Genomic DNA, 18,858 nt, shown 5'->3' with positions numbered 1-18,858 from the left:
TTAAAAAAAATATTATTTGGGTAAATAATTGGATCAGAATAACAACGGCTCAATATTCGGTACCGTTCCCCCTTTGAAATCCGCCATAAACTCGGACAACCCATCAAACCCTCCAAAATCAAATGCTTTCCAGGTCATGAACGTATTAGCATTTCTCTTGTTGCACCTAAAGGAATAAAAAAAGACAAAAAACAATCATGCTCAACTACTTTCCAGGTTCATAAGGTTTCTTCTCTCGGCCATATAAACAACGTCACAATCCTTGATTCTTAGTTCTAATCTAAGGTTGCGTTTAGGTATTGAGATGATGTTAAATATTTTGTAAATAGTAAAAAAAAAATAAATGATAAAATATTAAATAGTAATATAAAATAGTAAAAAATAATAAATAATAATAAAATAATAAATAGTAGTAGAGTATGCTAAAAATACTTCACTCAAACTGACCCAAGAGTCTCAGAAAATATCCCAACACTATCGATGATATTTCCCTGAATACAAAAATTGATTTTAAAAAGAAAAAAAACTTGAAATTCATGTTGGGAATGATCGAGTCCATTTCAGTAGGCCAAGCTCGTACATGGCGGACGGAATACAAGCAAATGCCTTGTCCCCTATCATCACTTTTGTCTTTTATTTATTTATGTTTTTAGATAATTTTAATTGATCACGCTTGAGAGCGAGAGGTCAACAAATCCTTCTTGAGCATAATCTAATGCCAAGGACTCCTTTTTGCAAAATGTATGCAATGCCTCCATCCATCAACACTCCAACTTCTCCAAGTTTGACTTCAATTTCTTATTGCAATTTCACCCTGTCGACCGCACAATATGCAACACTAAACATTACTTTATCAGATGCTCTTTCGAGGTCTATGTCCACCAGTAATCCATACGCACTATCGGTCTTCAGGCACCATCATTTGTACTAATTGATATGTTGGGGGTTGCTTCCTGTTCGCATTTCCCATAAGAGGATCGATCACACAGGTGGTAGAGGCAAACCCAAGTTACAAACAAGTTTTATATTCATTCTTCTTAAAAGGCAAGTTACAAGCTAGTTTCATATTTTTCTGCCTAGTACATCGTATTCAAACAAGAACAAGGTAACAAAAAAACATTCAATTATGAACTTATAAAAAAGGGCATACAATCAGGAAAATTCTGTCCTGAATGACTACAGATACAGAGAACAGTGGAACTCTTTTTTGGGGGTGGGGGAACTTGCTTATCATCTCCTGGAGTTGTTTTGTAAAGACTTGGGAGATCCCTCGAAGAAATCCAAAAGATAACTCTCTAGGTCATCAGCACTGTACTTAATATGCTTGTCACTCAAGTGATAGGCATGTCTTCCCACGAATGTCCGATAAGCCTGGATCACCTTGAGGGATGTTGAGATCCGTAAATCTTCTCGAAGCCGAATATCTGGAATAACCCATGCCGTTTGGGTCTTGTAGATCTCCTCAAAAGCAAGATAAAAGCTGCGGACCCTTTCCTTGAGAAGAGCTCTTGAGATAGAATTTGAACCAGGATTTTGAATCCCATCGTCCTTGAGCAAAGAGAGGATTGAACTCCAACTAGCACGCTCATAATTCATCGCATGCTGTTGGAATTTCCAGTTTTGTTTTCTAATCCATTCATCTGCAAATATATGCCTTAGCTCAGAATCCTTGACCTTTTGAGCCATGTAATGAATATTGTTCATCAAGAAGAAGTGCTGTAGCGAAGCCTCCTTATATAGCTTGGACTTATCATCAAGGCTGCTTTGCAGAATTGAAGCAATTGATTGGAAGTGGTGAGCCATTGGGGAAATCCTGCCTGAAGAATTACGGCTTTCGTTCTCCTCTTCTGTAGTTGGACTCATGTCAGGTAACAATGAATTGGGATCCTCTGCATCGTGGTCCTTGAGCAGTAAATTAAGGGTCTCACTGTAGTCGGTTAGAAACTTGATGTAATTCATGACATATCTGGTCAGATGGTGAATTCCACCTCCTGCAAAAGGGTTTGTTGATGCATTCGACGCAATGGCATTCTTAAATTCAAGAAAAGTTGCCCTAACAGTATTTCCCAATCTCCTTAGAACCTCGTGACACTCAATTCTAACTGAAGAACCAGCCTCATCTGAGAATAAAGCATCTATATCTGGAAGAAGATTGGCTAGTACCTCATACATATCAAGAATGCGAGGCAATTTTTCTGGTTGATGAGGGCCTATAGACATGGCTTCACCAAAATTCAGAAGCTGCAACATTGGAGCCTTGGATGGCTCCACAAAGCAAACTTGATTAACTGATCCAAGCTCTCCAAAAATCTGATCACTAAGCCGTTTCTCGCTAGCAAGATAGACCTGCACAAAGATCTTCATTGTTCGTATCCATCGTTTGATTTTGGAATTCAAGTTAGTCCATTCCATCCTCAGCACGTCTTCAATGCTTAGTTTCTCCATTTCAAGAATGATGAGGCACTCATCCAAGGCATCCCTCCTGACACTGGCGTAGACCTGGTAACATTCCTGCTCATAATTCAAATTGGACATCAAATTCACAATGCCTCTGAGCTCAGGAATCACATCTGGATTTATCAAATCAATGATATATTCCTCAGAGGCCCTGCTGATGCTGTCTCTGTGAAGCGACTCCTCAATTGACTCATCCCCAAAAGAGATAATTGAGACCCCATCCACAACATCTTCTTCAGTATATCGAAAAGACATGTGCTCTGGCTCAAAATGCTGCTTGTTCTCCATAAGCATGTGCCTGAACTCCTCCTCAAGCCTTTCCATCGCCTTCTGAAGAACATCGTGAGCCCTTTGTAACAACTTATACTCATCGTCATCTTTATTTAGACACAGATTCTCTAATCTTTCAGTCAATTTTTGTGCCTCACCCACGGCATTCAGGTACTCAGACACTTCTTCTGGTCCCGAATCCCATATCGTGGACCGATCTTCCTCCCAATTCATGATCTTCTCCTCAACAGCATTAAGCCTATCCTTGATCTCACTAATCCCATCACCCTTATTTTCATTTAGCACAGTCATGGTGGACAATTGGGTGCCAAGTTCTGCCAAAGCTTTCCTAGCATCATCTGTAAGGTTCTTGTTTGACCCCAACGCTTTAACAATGTATTTGGCGGCAGCAATTAAGTGTTCTTCTCCTTCTAATTCCGGAGCCGTAGGTTCACAATCCCCCATAGCCAACAAGAAGCAGAAGCCAAATACCACCGTCTAAAAAGGGCTTTGGATACCCTACCTAAAATCCCAAATATGAATAGGAATACCAATACAAAATCAAATCAAATACTCTTATTTTGATACTAAAAAAAAAAAAAAAGACGCAACCAATCCCAATAAATATTCACGTATTTGCATACAATAACATGATATCTATTGAAATCAAGCACAATAAAGAAATCCAAACAACCAGATGAAGGTCAAGGTAAAGTAAAGAACCAAGTCATTAGAGGACCAATAATTTCAGAGCTTGCAGATCAATAGGAACCACTATGAATAATTAGATACAATAAAAAAAATAATAATAATCCAAGTTTGAATCAAGGGCAGAAATATTAGTAAGGCAAGGATAGAAGCCTACCTCCTCGAAACTAAAACTTCGGCAGATTGTAACACTCGAGGGACCCCCAATCGAAGCGACCCAAAAGTTCCAAAATACAACAGTATTAGAAAGGGGTTCTAAGGACGCCGGAAAGAAACAGTATAGGAACCTCAATACACCGGTGAAAGCAGTCAAAAAGTAACTCTACGGCTTCAGATTGTGAAGCAGTACATGAAGGGAAGATATTGTACGAATTGACAAAGAACTTGACTTTATTGGAGGCACGAACCCGGGCAAGAAGGAGACCTTTGAATGGTGCAGTGACCTTTTGAATATCTATGGGCCGATCTCCCTCCGTGGCCGTCCAATCCAATCCTGATCTACACAAATGAGCAGCAGGATTGTTCAGCCGAAGCTTATTCGTGGCTTTGACCTCTTCCGTTTTCAGTCAAGTGATTTCCGTGTGTCAAGTGAACTCGTACGCGGAAGGATACAGGAAAAGAAAATTCTTTTTTATCATCTTTACATTTCACATATTATATTTATTTTAATTTTTTTTATATTTTTTATAATAAATATGTAATATGTGAATGGTAAATTGAATAATTTAATTAATTTAATAAAAATAAAATAAAATAAAAAATAATATTTTAATATATAAAATATGAAATGTGGGATGATATATAGTATTCCTCTATAAGAAATAGCTGAAGGATCACCTTACGCAGGAAAAGGCCTTGTAATCTTTTTCTCCCTCGTACTTCTTGCAATCTCCGTATTTTCTTCCGTTAATTCGCCTGTGCCCCCATTCAATTTTCAATACGGTGTCGTTTCGGTATATAGAAATAAGATGAATTATTTTGTTAAAAATTAAATAAAATTTTTAGTATTAATTTTATTTTATAATTAAAAAAAATTAAATTATTTGTTATATCCAAAAGATTGGTGGGCACTGAGTCATTTGGTATGGCACATGATCGGAGAAGAAGTTCAGGACATCCCATCTCGAGTCGGTGAGGCAAATATACGCCATCCATCATTGAATTTGGTGGTGGCCAGTCCTTTAGTGGAAGGAGATCTCGGAGGAACCACCTTTACTTTTTACATCAGAGGCGCTTCCCATCGGTCGGGCTATAAATCAGATAAAAACAGCCCTCCATTCATCTTATGTCACATAAGAAAAATTAATGTAAAACAAATGCACTCCACCACAGGGAATCATCAATTTGTATAGCCCCTTCCCTCCGTTTGCCTTATGCCATTCTCCCATTCTCGCATAGCCCTTCTCCCATTCATCACCAACGCTGTCGGACTCATCCTAGCACAATGTCCATCTTAGCACGATGCCAAAGGACCCCTGCATCCCAGCACGATGCCCATCTTAGCTCGACGCCGACAGCCCCGCATCCCAGCACAACACCCATCTTAGCTCAACGCCGACGGACCCCTGCATCCCAGCACAAGGCCGAAGCCCGCAATCTCAGCCCGACGGCGACGCCGACTCAACCATTTGAGTGTGAAGCCAACGGAGATGTGGGTCAAAATCGCACCCTTCTCAGTCTGAAGCAGACGCCGACGTCGCTGTCCCTCTCTTCCGACTTGATTGCACCGCCCTAATCCATCTAATGGAAGTCTGAATATTGGGATTAAATATGAAGGGATTACAGTTCCTAGACAAACAGGTCGTTTATTCATTGATAATAAATGTATATGATAAATTGTAGCACAGACAAATTGTACGTTTATTCATCTCAGTGCTAAACAAGTTGGCTGAGCTTCGTGGAGAAATCGCGATGGCTGAGCTTTGTGGAGAAATCGCGAGGCTTGGATAAATCTCAGCACGAAATCGCGAGCCACGGTTGGGAAATAGGATATGTAACAGCCCGCTAGAAATTCAATTGTGAAATTTCTATTGACTTTAGGAACCTCATGAAGAGTCTATAAGTTTTCACGAATCCATTAATCATATAGGTTTTAGGCTAACAACATAGTTAGTGTTATTACTCATTATGATATCAGAAGTGTGTTTTGATTATTGGAGATAGTTAGAAGTGTCAAAATGTATTATGGTTTGTGTCATTAGACTTAGAGAGTTATTTAAGGTCTTATGGCGCAATAACATTTTTTCATATTTTCGGACGAAACGTCTGTTCAAAACTGTAGATATTATTGGATAAAAATATCTTAAACTAATTTTGTGGATATTATTGGATAAAAATATTTTAAGCTAATTTCGTGGATATTATTGGGTAAAAATATCTTGAGTTGATTTTTGTAGATATTATTAGGTAAGAGAGTCCTACACTTAACTCTCACTTCGGGTAAGAGATTCCTACACTTAACTCTCATTCTAGCCTCATCTCTTCCATATCTCATCCATAAGTATCTCTCTAGCCACCCCTTCCCACGAAATTATCTTCATTTACACGTTTCTTTAAAAGAATATCAAACACTTTCTCTCGGACAGCTTTTAGGAGTTCTTTTGCACGCCCATTTCAAAGCTGTTTTAAGTGTTTTATCATAAAGTCTCCTTCATATAAGTTGTTCCTTTTTTAGTCTAGTTTACATGGATATCTTATTTGTCCCATTTGAAGATCATTTGGTCAGTCAAATATTGTGTAAACTATAGAAAGGTCATTCTGGGAGATAAACTGGAGAATATGTTATAGTTTGGAGTTTTTGACCAAGCTAATGGATAGATATTGGTCCGAAATTTTTATGGAGTATTGTTAACATGTATATATGACTATTGGTTGAGGATTTTTGCATGATTAAAGGTTTTGATGAAATATTTTCTTAGATTTAGAAACTTAGAAACTGGAAGAGGAAAAACAGTTTCTATTTTGAGAAAATTTAACTCTTTGGTGGTCTAAACCTATTCTAATGACTTTGATAATTTTATTGGAGGATCCTAAGCATCTTATATACATGTTATATTATTATTTTGAAGATATTTGATGTTAGTTTCAAAGATATGAAATTTTATGTAAAGAGATATTCAAATAAGCCAAAGTGTGGATGTTCTTGGCTAAATTTATGTTTTGGTTAATTTTTAACCATGTGATCTTGAATTAGAAGCTTATATATGTTTTAGGATATCTTTTTAAACTATGTGATGGTTTGGTTTGAAGATCACATATTTATAAGTCATAGATCAAAAGGTTAATCAAAACAAGTTAGAAACAAAAAATCAATGGAAATAGCATATGAGAATTTCGGCCCTATAGAGTTTTAATAATTGTGATTAATTTTAAATTTCTCTAAAGTGATATTTGAGTTGAGGATAAAATTTACATGAGGCATGTAAATTTTGGTGACTTTTGGAGTTAGTATGCAAAATCCTTAAGTTATGGGTAAAACGGTCATTTTCCTACATGTAGAGAGTAAAATGAAAATTTTACTCTTCAAATTAGTATTTTCCATATTTCAAGTTATTAATGATTTAGTGCTAACTTTTAGAATCACTAATTACAGTTCCTCGTGATCGCGCTTGAGGTTTTATAAGAAACGCGAAGATCGAGGTAAGTTAGCTTTTAACTTACTAGCAGTCTACTGTGTATGTGTGCTAAGTAAAAGAACTACAGTTTATGTATGTATGTTATCATATATGTCATGCCATGCCAAGTTACCATGTAATTGTCTATTATACAGAATTTATTTTGTCATCAATTTTTATCTGTTACATAATATATTCTGTCATGTATTACTATACATTACAAATATGTCATGTTAAATATGTTGTTTGTTATATGTTATGCCATGTTACGAAATATTACTATCTCAAGTTGGTTATGTATTTCAAATTATGTTCAAGTCACGTTATGTTACGTCAGGGCTTCAGTCCTTTCATATTCCAGTCACGTTTCATCTTGAGTACATTTAGTTTATGTAGAATACATGGGGCCACAACAACTATGGAGTATGTATTTAACTGCATAGTGATGTGTAGAATACATGGGGCCACAACAACTGTGGAGTATGTATTTACACATAGAATACATGGGGCCACAACAACTGTGAAATATGTATTTTTCATGTTAAGTCAAGTTTATGTGGAATACATGGGGCCACAACAACTGTGGAGTATGTATTTAACTGCATAGTGATGTGTAGAATACATGGGGCCACAACAACTGTGGAGTATGTATTTACACATAGAATACATGGAGCCACAATAACTGTGGAGTATGTATTTTTAATGTTAAGTCAAGTTTGTGTAGAATACATGGGGCCACAACAACTGTGGAGTATGTATTTTTCATGTTAATTCAAATTTCAGAGTAAGTTCATGCTAAGTTAAGTTTCAGATCAAGTTCATGTCAAGTCAAGTTCAGTTCATGATTCAATTTAAGCTATGTCAATTATGCTATGTCGTACGCTAAGTTATGCTTTAATTACTTATGAATTTGATTATGCATTTATGCTTTTACTGTCATCCATGCATCATTAGTCTGTGTGGAAGTTTTTTGTTAACTTGCTGAGATTTGTAATCAAATCTCACTGTGGTAGTCCCAACTACCATTCCCCCCGAATGGTAGATCTTGCTACAGGACCTGAAGGAGGATCAGGAGCTGACCAACTAGACACAGTCGACTGAACGACGGTGCGTCGTTAATGTTAATATAGTAGTTAAATTACTACTTGTACGATGGAGTTGCATCTCCAGTACTTTTGGATCATAACTATTTTGGACTAGTGCTGTGATCTTAGTTATTCAATGGATCTTTATGTATGAAGTATGTTTTAAGCATTTGGGATATTTTCAACTTGGTGCATAGTATTGCTAAAGAAAAAAATTATCTGCTGCGAATATTGCATAATGTTAGATGCATGTTAGGAACATTGCATCTTATATGTCATGAACGGGGGCAGGTAACCTGGTGTTGCATGTCTCGACGTTTCAAATGTCCGTCCAATCCCAAACGGTAATTTGGGGGCGTCACAGGGGAGGTCGACGACGGTCGGGCTGCTTGGTGGAGAAATCGTTAAGGCTTGAAGAGGACGCTTGGATATGAATTGAATATTGCGAAGAAAGAAATTATGAACGCCCAAATCTGTTTCGCATGTAATGCTGGTCCACGAATGTCTCGGTGGAAGTCTTACGTGTCGAGCTGTGATTAGTTGGCTGTTATTTGAGTGTAACCAGCCCGACCGGTCCTAAGGATTTCTCTTTTTACATATATGAGACAGATCAATTAGACTCGATCGATTGTACATTTACTTTGGTAATTATCTTAAGTTAGGTTTGGCTCTAGGATTGACGTCTCAAATTATTTTATTATTATTTATAAATAGTTAATTATATATTATTATTTATAAATTATTTAATATTTAATATTATTTTACTATTATATATTCACAAATAATCTGAGATATTTTTAATATCCAAAATCTATCCAACTCCATTTACCACGCTAGATCAAAGTTACCACTTTCTTTCCTCTAGGATTCCATGGAAATAATCGGAATATTTCATATCAATGATTAAAAGCTGCATGATTCCGCTCTCTATCTATACTACTGGTTTCATACATTTCAACATTTAACTGAGCCCTATGCATATTTATCAAACATTAATTTCAAATTATATTTTGGTGTAATTTAATTTCATATTTGTTATTAGGATGATATTTAAATCTCCCATATTCGGTTTTGAAATAAAATAATAAGCACCTTTTGTTTTAATTAAAGTAACAGTATGAGTTTTTTTTGTTTTTTTTTAATTTTAAGTTTTATCGAAATTGTTTTTGGTTTTTATTTGTTATAAAATGGAGATAAAGATGTACGTTTTGATACATTAAGATTGGTTTGACGTTTTGATACATTAAGAATGTTTTGATATAAAAATGTAGTACTTTGAATTGAGGGTAAACATGACATTTTAAAAAAATCTCGAGAAGTTATTGCCAAACTTGCTTAACATATATATATAAACAGAAAAGTCAATGATTATGAATGAGTAATGATACAATATACTTTTCTTTTTTAAAGTTGCTACAAATACAAAATATATATATATATATATAATAAATTTATAAATTGATATGATTTTATGAAATTTATTTTATAATAAAAATAATTTTACAATCTAACATATCATATTAAGTCACGTCAATTTATAAATTTATTTTTACGTAATTAGTTTTTTAAAATAATATTTTATATAATGATTTTTAAATAAAATAAAAATATTTTAAAAAAATAATATCCTTTTTATATAGAAATGACAGCCATTTCAATCTTGTCTATCATTTTTCTTCTTATAGGAGGTTAGATATTATAATGATCAGATCTTTGTTAAGAACAAAAAAGACAAAAAAAAACTGAAATCCAAATGATTAACCTTCAGATTATCCCCACCAACCCAAAGATTAATGATCAAACCAACCATGCATAGTTACAAGCAAAATAAATGCATGCTTACAATATTACATTTGCTCTTTTTTTTTTTCTTTTTTTTTTGGTGTTTGGGGGGGGGGGGGGGGGGGGTGGTGGTAATTGCATGATCAAATGCTGATCTAGCTCTCACTATCTCGCGAGATGGCTTTGATCTCCAGCAATTGCATGTACTTTTGTTAAAATTACATTTTCTTAATTTGCCTAGAAAGATAACAGTTCATAACAAGATCCAAGTAAATTAAATGGAAATGGGTGAAGGGAGAAAGACATGATGATGATGATGATGATGATCAGGTTTTTGCTTAAGATTTTGGAAGAGGCTGCCCTCTAATAAATGACTCGAACAGCTGAAGGGCTACTCTTGGCTTGAAAAGTGGGACTTCATGGCCTGCACCTCTCACAGTTGCGAATGTCAGCCCTTTGTATACTTCTGTCCAGCCTCCCACCTTCAACAAAACCATCATCATGACCACCCCAATATATAGTATATATGATCATGAGTTCAGTAAATTAATCACAAACACCATGTGTTTGTGTTATTTGTTCTAAAACAAATGAACATTATATATGGTCAATATATACGAGAAATTAACAAAGAAATTTCTGAAGATATTGCATGTTGATCAACCACGAGTACTGAAGAAGTTTAATTTGAGGCTGCAGGTAGGAAAAGGAACAAGACGACGTTGGTAAATTACCTGTTTCTTAACATACCAAGGGTACCATGGAATTTTGGTTTCTAATTTAAGTTGTGCAAGTGCATATCTTGTTGCTGTCACCGGCACCACTGAGTCAACATCACCACTGCATGCAACAAAATTACTTATATATACGGATCGAATTATCGATGGATCAAAATATATATGAGATAGATCATGATAACCAACTACCTAAATACCCAAATTCTCAAACCACTAGCTATCATTTCTCTATAAATTGGAAGAATCGACGCATCCGTGTCGTTCCAGTTCCGATTCAAAACCTCACTGCAGAATCAATATATCATCATATGAAACATTCAATATGACAGCTTGAAAGAAAGGGATTTAAGAAAATGCAGCATTCTGATAGTAATTTTATTGGCTCACTTGCAAGCAGTCCACTTATAAGGAATTTTGGTTGTGTTAGCGTGGAGTGCTTTCTGCACATCTGGTCTATTGTAGTAAATCTCCGCATATTTTTCCGTACAAGGATCATACCCGGACATTTGGCGGAAAATCTGGAGAACAGATCATTAAAAGTAAATAAATTAATTACGAGAATAAAAAAACATACACAAATTACCATTATCATCATTATATCATTATTAATTAATATATATATATATATACGTACCCGATGATGATGTACTGGTCGGTGAGGCAATCGCATGTTATGGCGTGTAGCAGTAGTAGTAGTGCTACCATCAGAGTTGTTACAAGGGGGTGCATAAATGTTGTATTGATCAATATTGCCAAATTCTTGATCCATGGCATAGCTATACATTGACTCGCATTCGTTCGATTCCTTTTGTCGCTTAAAATCACACGTGTTGATCAGCTGCTGGTAGGTTTTATCGGAGATCATGGCATGGCTCCACCAGTATGTCACTGTCCCCAAGTTGTCATAGTAGTTGTCTGTCACTGCATTTCCAACCTGCATTTCATTAACAATATTAAGTTTTTGTCTGAACTTGATAATAAGAGAGTAGAGATGATCAGTACGTAGTATATATATACCATGATTCCTTTGAGATTAATAGGGTGTTTGGAATGTTGATTGTAGGTCATAATTTCTTTAGCAAGCTGAGGAACATAATGGCCTGCGTAGCTCTCTCCGGTGAGATAGACTTCTCTGGGCTTGTAGCGTGGGAAACGATCCAACCATCTTATTAGGAATTGCAGGGAGTCCCTGGCTAAATCATAACCTCATCTCATAATTAGATAATTAATTCCATGTGTGCGGTACTCATGTGTATTTATTTAAAGGACATATCATTAAAGATTTCATTAATATCTTATAATTTCCCTAAGCGTGGGCCAAAGAAATCTACACATTTGGATTAAGATATTGCCATAATTTGTCAATGACAAGGTTTTATAATTAATCAATCAGCAGATCAGAGTAAGATATAATTATTAGTTCATCATATATAATTGAAGGACAAATTAATAATGATAAAAAAACAAAACAAAAAATGAAGGATGCGGGTTCCAACCAGTGCGGCGATCGCCGGTGTCAAAGAGATCGGAGCCCCGGTTGCTGTAAGAGAAGCCCACGCCGGCAGGAGTCTCCAAGAACAAGAGGTTGGCTACAGTGTTCCATGAGAACTTGTTGAGGTACAACCCTGAGGCTGTCTTGTTTATTCTAAATGGGCCTATTTCTTCGGATGCACCATATGCCACAGAAGAGCAACCAGGGCCTAATCACCAAGAAAACAGCAATATTTGAAGCAAATGGTCAGGACCTAAATCATGCGGTTCCCATGCATAGTGCTTCTTTCTTTTCCTTTCCTTCTTTTCTTTTTTTTAATAAAGTTGAACCACTTGTTTGCTCTTCTGTTTTATCCTTTATATGCATTACCCATCTTTAATTCCATTACATGTGCTAAAAAATTGCCTAGCAAACAAAAAAAAAAAAAAGCTCAAAAAATATTGGGTTTGCTTTGGGACAAATGGAGAAGGAAGATTGCAGGTTCGGTAGTAATTGATCAGAGATTCAGAGCTATGCATTGATTGTGCACCAACACAAGTGGCCAGAGGTCAACAGTACTGCAATCGCTGTGACTGAATAAATGAGGTCTGTTTTGGTTGCTTTCAAGCATTAATTCCTTCTCGTCAGTCCATGCACATAGAGAGAGAGAGAGAGATCAGACTTTTTGTGTGTGTGTGAATTGTGATGGGTTTCATTTGTATTGAAAATTTGAAGTTAGCTAGGTCGTGTAAGTGTCATGAACAGACAACTGCACTATCCAATGGTCGTTATGTCATCATTTCTAGCCAATTGTAGGCCACTGATGTGGTTCTCCTTATTTTTCCATTTTCCTTTTTGTTTGGTTGTAAGGATTAATGGTACCTACGGTCAAACTGTTCTTTCTGTCATAACAGGGTTAATTTGCTTCTAGTTAAAAGGGTTTTGTTGTCCACAAAAACCCAAAAAGAAAAAGCAAATTAAAATGCCTAAAAAATGTAATACGCTATATTTTCTATCTCGAGATATTTATGAAAAAGACACGAGGGAAGCTCGAAAAAAGCTTCTGCATAAAATATTAACATGTCGGCAATGTGAAAGAAGTAAATGGTCACTGAAACATAATATCTAAAACACATCTTATAAGCACATGAACCTTAAAGAACAATGGAGAATCATATCACTTACCGCTTACGGCAATACAACAGTGACACTTTAGACATACTTCTCATGATTTCTTCTCTAAACCGCTAGATGGTTGGCAAAACCATACTTGCATGCATATTACAGAGAGAGAGAGAGAGAGAGAGAGAGTCTAACCTCCATTAAGCCACACAACAAGTGGTTTTGAGAGGGGATCATGGGCAGCCTCCGTGAGCCAGTAGAAGAGGGCTCTGCCAACAGCGTGATTAACAGTGACATAGCCTGAAAACTGCTGGAAAGAGACCTTGGGCTGCCCAGGAAGTCGCCATATCCTGTCAGCTTCTTCTTCTTCATTTGCACCAACCAGCACAGTGAGTAGCAATATTACAAAGACCATTGAAACAAAGATCTGCCTTTTCGCCATGACCATGACCTCAAACGAAAAGAAAGAAGAAGAAAAAGCCAAGAGAAACTAGACGGGAAGAAGATATCTTTCTTCTTTGTTGTGAGTATGGTGTGAAGTGAGGAGTGTGTTATTGAGGCTGCATTAAATAGGAGAGAGAGAGAGAGAGAGAGAGAGAGAGAATGTGCGCTATGAATGTCATCAACAGATGTTAGTGATAGGAGCACTCGTTACAAATTTGTTAAATGGGGCAACCAGGTAAAGGAAAGAAACTTTTAACCGCAAATATAAAGCAGATTAGATTTTTATTTTCGTTTTTTGTCTTTGGTCACTGTATTTTGAATTTGGATTGAGTGCGTAAATAAATGAGTAATGTTATATATAATTATGGTGTGTGTAAATGTAGTGTAATCGTTTTGAAAAAAAGTAGAATTTATGATTAAAAAAGTTAGTTTTTTCATATAAATCTCGTATTAATTTAATTTTTTTAAAGAGGCTGTGCGACACTTACATAATCACGACTGTAAATATTATTTCTTATAAATAAATATACTGAATAAATAAATATAATTAATAGAATTACTTATTCATTGTACATTTAATTAGTTACGTCATTTTTTTAATATAAAATAATTAAGTAATTGACATAAAAAATTATTTTAAATGTAGTACTATGGTTGAAATGATATAGTATTTTGATTGAAATGACAACACGAAGATCAAAATGTAATATTAATTAGGAGGGAGTGCTCATATCATATCTTCATGCAGCATAAAAATTCTTTTAAATTTGTAATGATAGGGGCAATGGAATAACATGGTTTTCGCATGCCCATGAAACAGTTCCCTTTAATCCTCCATTAATTCCTCTTGTATTCATCTACGAGACTTTGACCACCTTTTTTGTCCGGTTGGCTTTATCCACTGATCCTACGTCACCTTTTCCGTTTTAGATCTATATGTTTTGTTTGGAATTTGGATATCTTTTAATAAGATTGGATTTGTTCGTACCACATTTTAATTCTAAACAATTAGACCTTTTTCTCTTATATATATTTCCGTGACTTCATGTCCGTACTATATATATGTAATAATATGCAGTTAATTTAAAAAAATATGAATTATATGGATAGTTAAATGAGATGAGAATGATGTCCAAACTTCATATGCACCTACCCAAGTTAATCTTTCCTTATATTAAGGCTTTTTGCTATTGGATATTGTTATATTAATTTGTATAAGAATTATGGTTTACATATATATATAGATATAATTTGCTTTGTATAAAATGGAGTAATTGTATTAGCAATTAAGTTATATTTTCATGCACGCGAAGAGGAGGAGGAGGGGACTACTATAAAAAAAATAACTTTTTACGTCATCTATATTAGATGTAAAAAATATAAAATGGTTGTAAAAAAGACTTTGACAATTATTTTATATTTTTCACGTTCAATTTAAATAACGTAAACAACTATTTTTTTAAAAATTTTTTTTATAGAGGATGTATCAATGATGTCCGAAAATGAAGAGCGAACGTGGTGCATGAGCTGCCCAATGCAATTGAAAGGAAAGAAAAAGAAAGAAAAAGAGAGCGTGGTGAATTGGGACAAGCTGCTATAGCTCATGATGGCTCTTTTGGAATTTGGAGTCTTGGACTGTCATTGTCCCAAAGAGTTTCGTGAATCTCGTGATGATCAGCTGAGCCAAACCCCAGTACTGTATATACGTTTTTATTCTAATTTGTCAAACGGCTTTGCCCGCTCCTATATGTTGGTAACGCTTCTTAATTTGCCCGGGCCAGCTAGCTTTTAATGGTGTTGATCATCATAATCTTCTTGGAGTTTTTAAATTTTGAAATTTTACTTGATTTGAATGCATGCAGTTAAATGAATAAAAATTCAATTAATATTCATGAAAATTCTGATTGATTATACTTAATTCCCATCCTGTTTTTAATGAGAAAATAATCTATCATGCATGCGAATATACACTACCAGCTTGATCACTCGATCTAGGATTAATGTGTTTTTGTTTATATATAATTCTCTCTGATCTCCTTTTTTTTTTTCCCGGTCTCGGCAGCTCTAGAAGATCTACTCTTGAGGTTTCCAGCTTGGAGCCCATGCAAGATTATCATGATCTGCGTGCAAATCCTAATCATGCCAGGGGGGTTAAAACAGGTGACAATATTGCACAACAAAGGAAACTCATGACCATTTTTGTTGACTTTCTCATTCTTTTAAATGTTTATGCATTTAGGGAGAAACAGTACTCGTTAATATCGACCTGGAGACATTTTTCCAAGTAGCTCAGGTAGATCGATTTTCATTGAAAAGGAAATATCCGGTACGTACATGACAGGAAAAATGAAAAAAAATGCAGAAAATGGAGATATTGTTTGTATTAATGCACCAAACCACAATTACAACCAGATCAAACTGCATGCATATATGTCGTAAAAATACAAGGAAATTGTTGCGTATTCCCTTATGCTATAACCGCACTCAAAAATTAAAGGTCAAATGCAGTACGTACTCTGCATTAACAACACTTATAAACATAACTACTTATGCTATAACCACAAAACATTTTTATAAAAATAAATTTATAAACTGATATAATTTTATAGGATACGTTTATAATTTAAACGTATTGCATCAAAATATGTTAATAATTTTATTATTATAAAATCTGTTTTTAATAAAACCACTTCTCTTTAAACATAGATCATGTATCACTTGTAGGGTGATATATATAATATTTATATATATAGGAAAACACTATTATGTCCTCTCTTCGTATTTCCTTTAAAGTGACTGTTGATCATAATTTTTTTTATTTAATGATTAAAGAAGTGATTTTAAATATTTTGATATATTTTTTTATTTTTAAAAATATTTAAATATAATTAAAAAAATAAATGCGGTCAAAATGAACGTGCCGCTCTGCTGACCGCCCATATATATATATATATATATATATAATAAATTTAATATCGAGGTGGTAGTGGAATTTCATGCAGCAGAAGAAGTCTAGAGGTAATTATGGTATTTATGACTCTATCACCATGACATAGAGTAAAGCAGTAAGGGTCAAAGCAGAGAGTTGTTGAAACCGAGAATGAAAAAGAAAAGAAAAAGGATGGGCGGTTGCCGGGTTGGGACCACCTCATTGGGCCTTTAACACTGTAGCACCCTCTTTTAAGGAATCCGAAGAACCGGGAAATTAGTCGAAAATAAAAAAAATTAAAATAAAAGTAAAAACGAGAAAAGACGTTTTTACTTTGAGATTTATATTTTATATATATTATTATTAAGTACAATTTTTTAATACATATATATTATTATTATTATTATTATTAAAAAAATTTTTATAAAAAAGTAGGTACGAATAAAAAGAATGATTTTTTTACATTTTTTTAAAGTGATGTCTATTTTTTTATAAAAACTTATGTAAGATTTATTTATTTAAAATTTATATAAATAATTTTTCCTTTTTATGTATATGTGTGATAATATTGTAATATGAAGAGTTTATAGTATTTATTATCATGTTTTTTAATATAAATTATTAAGGTATAGTAATTAATATTATTATAAGAAAAGCTGATATTTATAATCCTTTATTTACCAAAATTAAATAATAACTATTACTTGACTCACTTTGTTTGCCCCTCAAAAGTCTCTGAAGTGTGAGAGCTTTTCTGGGAATATCAGATTCAGATCTAGTGATCCAATCTGCTAAGCACACGTGCCATTGATAGACCTTCACGTCACTGTCCCATCGATGTGCCAAAGAGCGTTGACCGCAGCTTAATTTGGACCATGTCATTTACACACGACATAGCAACCCAATCACAATTTATGATCTACAAATTCTTAATAATCTTCCAAGTATGTTATTTCCTGTTTGTTTTGCAGTAAATTATGAATTGGGTCGTGGAATTGTACATCATTATAGCAAAGAAATAAAGGTCTAAGCCTTTTTTGTTATTGTAATTTCTCTACCAATAATGAAATATAAGTGTTACAAATATAAAATAATTTTTCTAACAGAAATGTTTTGGGTCTTGAAATTATGTTGCAATTTTTTTTTTACTTAATAATTAAGGAAGTATTTTTTAGTAATGTTTTGAATTTTTTAAAAAATATTTAAAAATAAAAAAAAAATGAATAGAAAAAAAACCTTTTACCTTCTTCAATGGGTATTCGAGATGTAGAAGTACAATTTCTCTAAAAATAAATTCATGAAATGGCACTGTTTTATGTAATTTATTAAATTTATTTTACGATAAAAATAATTTTTTAATCTAAATAATCACCTTAAATCATATCACTTATTAATAAATTATCTGGTGTGACAATTAATAAATTATGAGATAATCTTTTATATATGCCCACATGTACATGCATGATCATTGTTTGTTCGAGGAAAATGAACTTCTCAAGTTTACCAAGTGAAAATAGGTAGTCATGGGTGACGTTTTAATGACATGATGATGTTCTGTACATAATTCATGAGTGGGCTGTGGCGGACATGCATTAGGAGGGACTGACCCTACAGCTTGAAATTATCTTGCTTGCTTCGCATTTACAGGACATAGGACATGTTGAATGGCTCATATCTTTTATCCTCTTCGTCTTTATCAATCACCCTCCCCGGATAGAGAAGAAGAGTTCTCAATAGACCTCATTTAAGGGACCACACCAATATCTAAAGGATCTTCTCGAATGGCTCCAATTGATTTAAATGAACTTAGAAGATCAGTTACAAAAATTATTGGTGAAGAATTTCATACGCCCCGGTGTTTCTCCATGGAGTGCTCTAGTACTTTTGTGAAAAAAAAAAAAAGACGGGTGATCCATGCAATTATGTATTGACCACATAGAGTTGAATAAAGTAACTATTAAAAATAGATATCATTTACCTAGGATTGATTATGTATTTGATTAGCTATAGGGAGCACATATCTTTTCCAAGAAAGACTTGAGATCTGGGTATCATAAGATGAAAGTTAAGGACACAGTTATTCAGAAGATAGCCTTTCGGACACGATATGGATATTATGAATTTCTTACTATGCCCTTTGATTTAACTAAGGCCCTTGCCGCTTTCATAGACCTTAATCCTTATGAATAGAGTATTTAAGGACTATTTGGATCAGTTTGCGGTTGTTTTTATTGATGAT

General features: G+C 34.4%; 2 protein-coding genes across 2 annotated transcripts; both read right to left on the bottom strand.

Annotated features, from left to right (window-relative positions):
• Positions 1 to 1,009: 1,009 nt before the first annotated feature.
• Positions 1,010 to 4,042, bottom strand: LOC122307481 (exocyst complex component EXO70E2-like). The gene is made up of 2 exons (XM_043120383.1): positions 3,593 to 4,042; positions 1,010 to 3,250 (listed from the first exon to the last, which is right to left on the bottom strand). Exon 2 carries the CDS (start codon positions 3,190 to 3,192, stop codon positions 1,231 to 1,233), a length of 1,962 nt encoding a protein of 653 aa, XP_042976317.1. The 5' UTR covers positions 3,193 to 3,250; positions 3,593 to 4,042; the 3' UTR covers positions 1,010 to 1,230.
• A 6,052-nt stretch (positions 4,043 to 10,094) lies between these two features.
• Positions 10,095 to 13,787, bottom strand: LOC122306643 (serine carboxypeptidase-like 25). The gene is made up of 8 exons (XM_043119084.1): positions 13,442 to 13,787; positions 12,150 to 12,353; positions 11,671 to 11,846; positions 11,288 to 11,587; positions 11,041 to 11,171; positions 10,843 to 10,938; positions 10,651 to 10,756; positions 10,095 to 10,398 (listed from the first exon to the last, which is right to left on the bottom strand). Exons 1-8 carry the CDS (start codon positions 13,692 to 13,694, stop codon positions 10,255 to 10,257), a joined length of 1,410 nt encoding a protein of 469 aa, XP_042975018.1. The 5' UTR covers positions 13,695 to 13,787; the 3' UTR covers positions 10,095 to 10,254.
• Positions 13,788 to 18,858: the final 5,071 nt, after the last annotated feature.

The sequence above is a fragment of the Carya illinoinensis genome, chromosome 4, assembly GCF_018687715.1.
Source record: "Carya illinoinensis cultivar Pawnee chromosome 4, C.illinoinensisPawnee_v1, whole genome shotgun sequence".
Classification (NCBI taxonomy): domain Eukaryota; kingdom Viridiplantae; phylum Streptophyta; class Magnoliopsida; order Fagales; family Juglandaceae; genus Carya; species Carya illinoinensis.
Note: the sequence above shows the minus strand (reverse complement) of the source record. Positions and strands in the feature narration are given on the sequence as shown.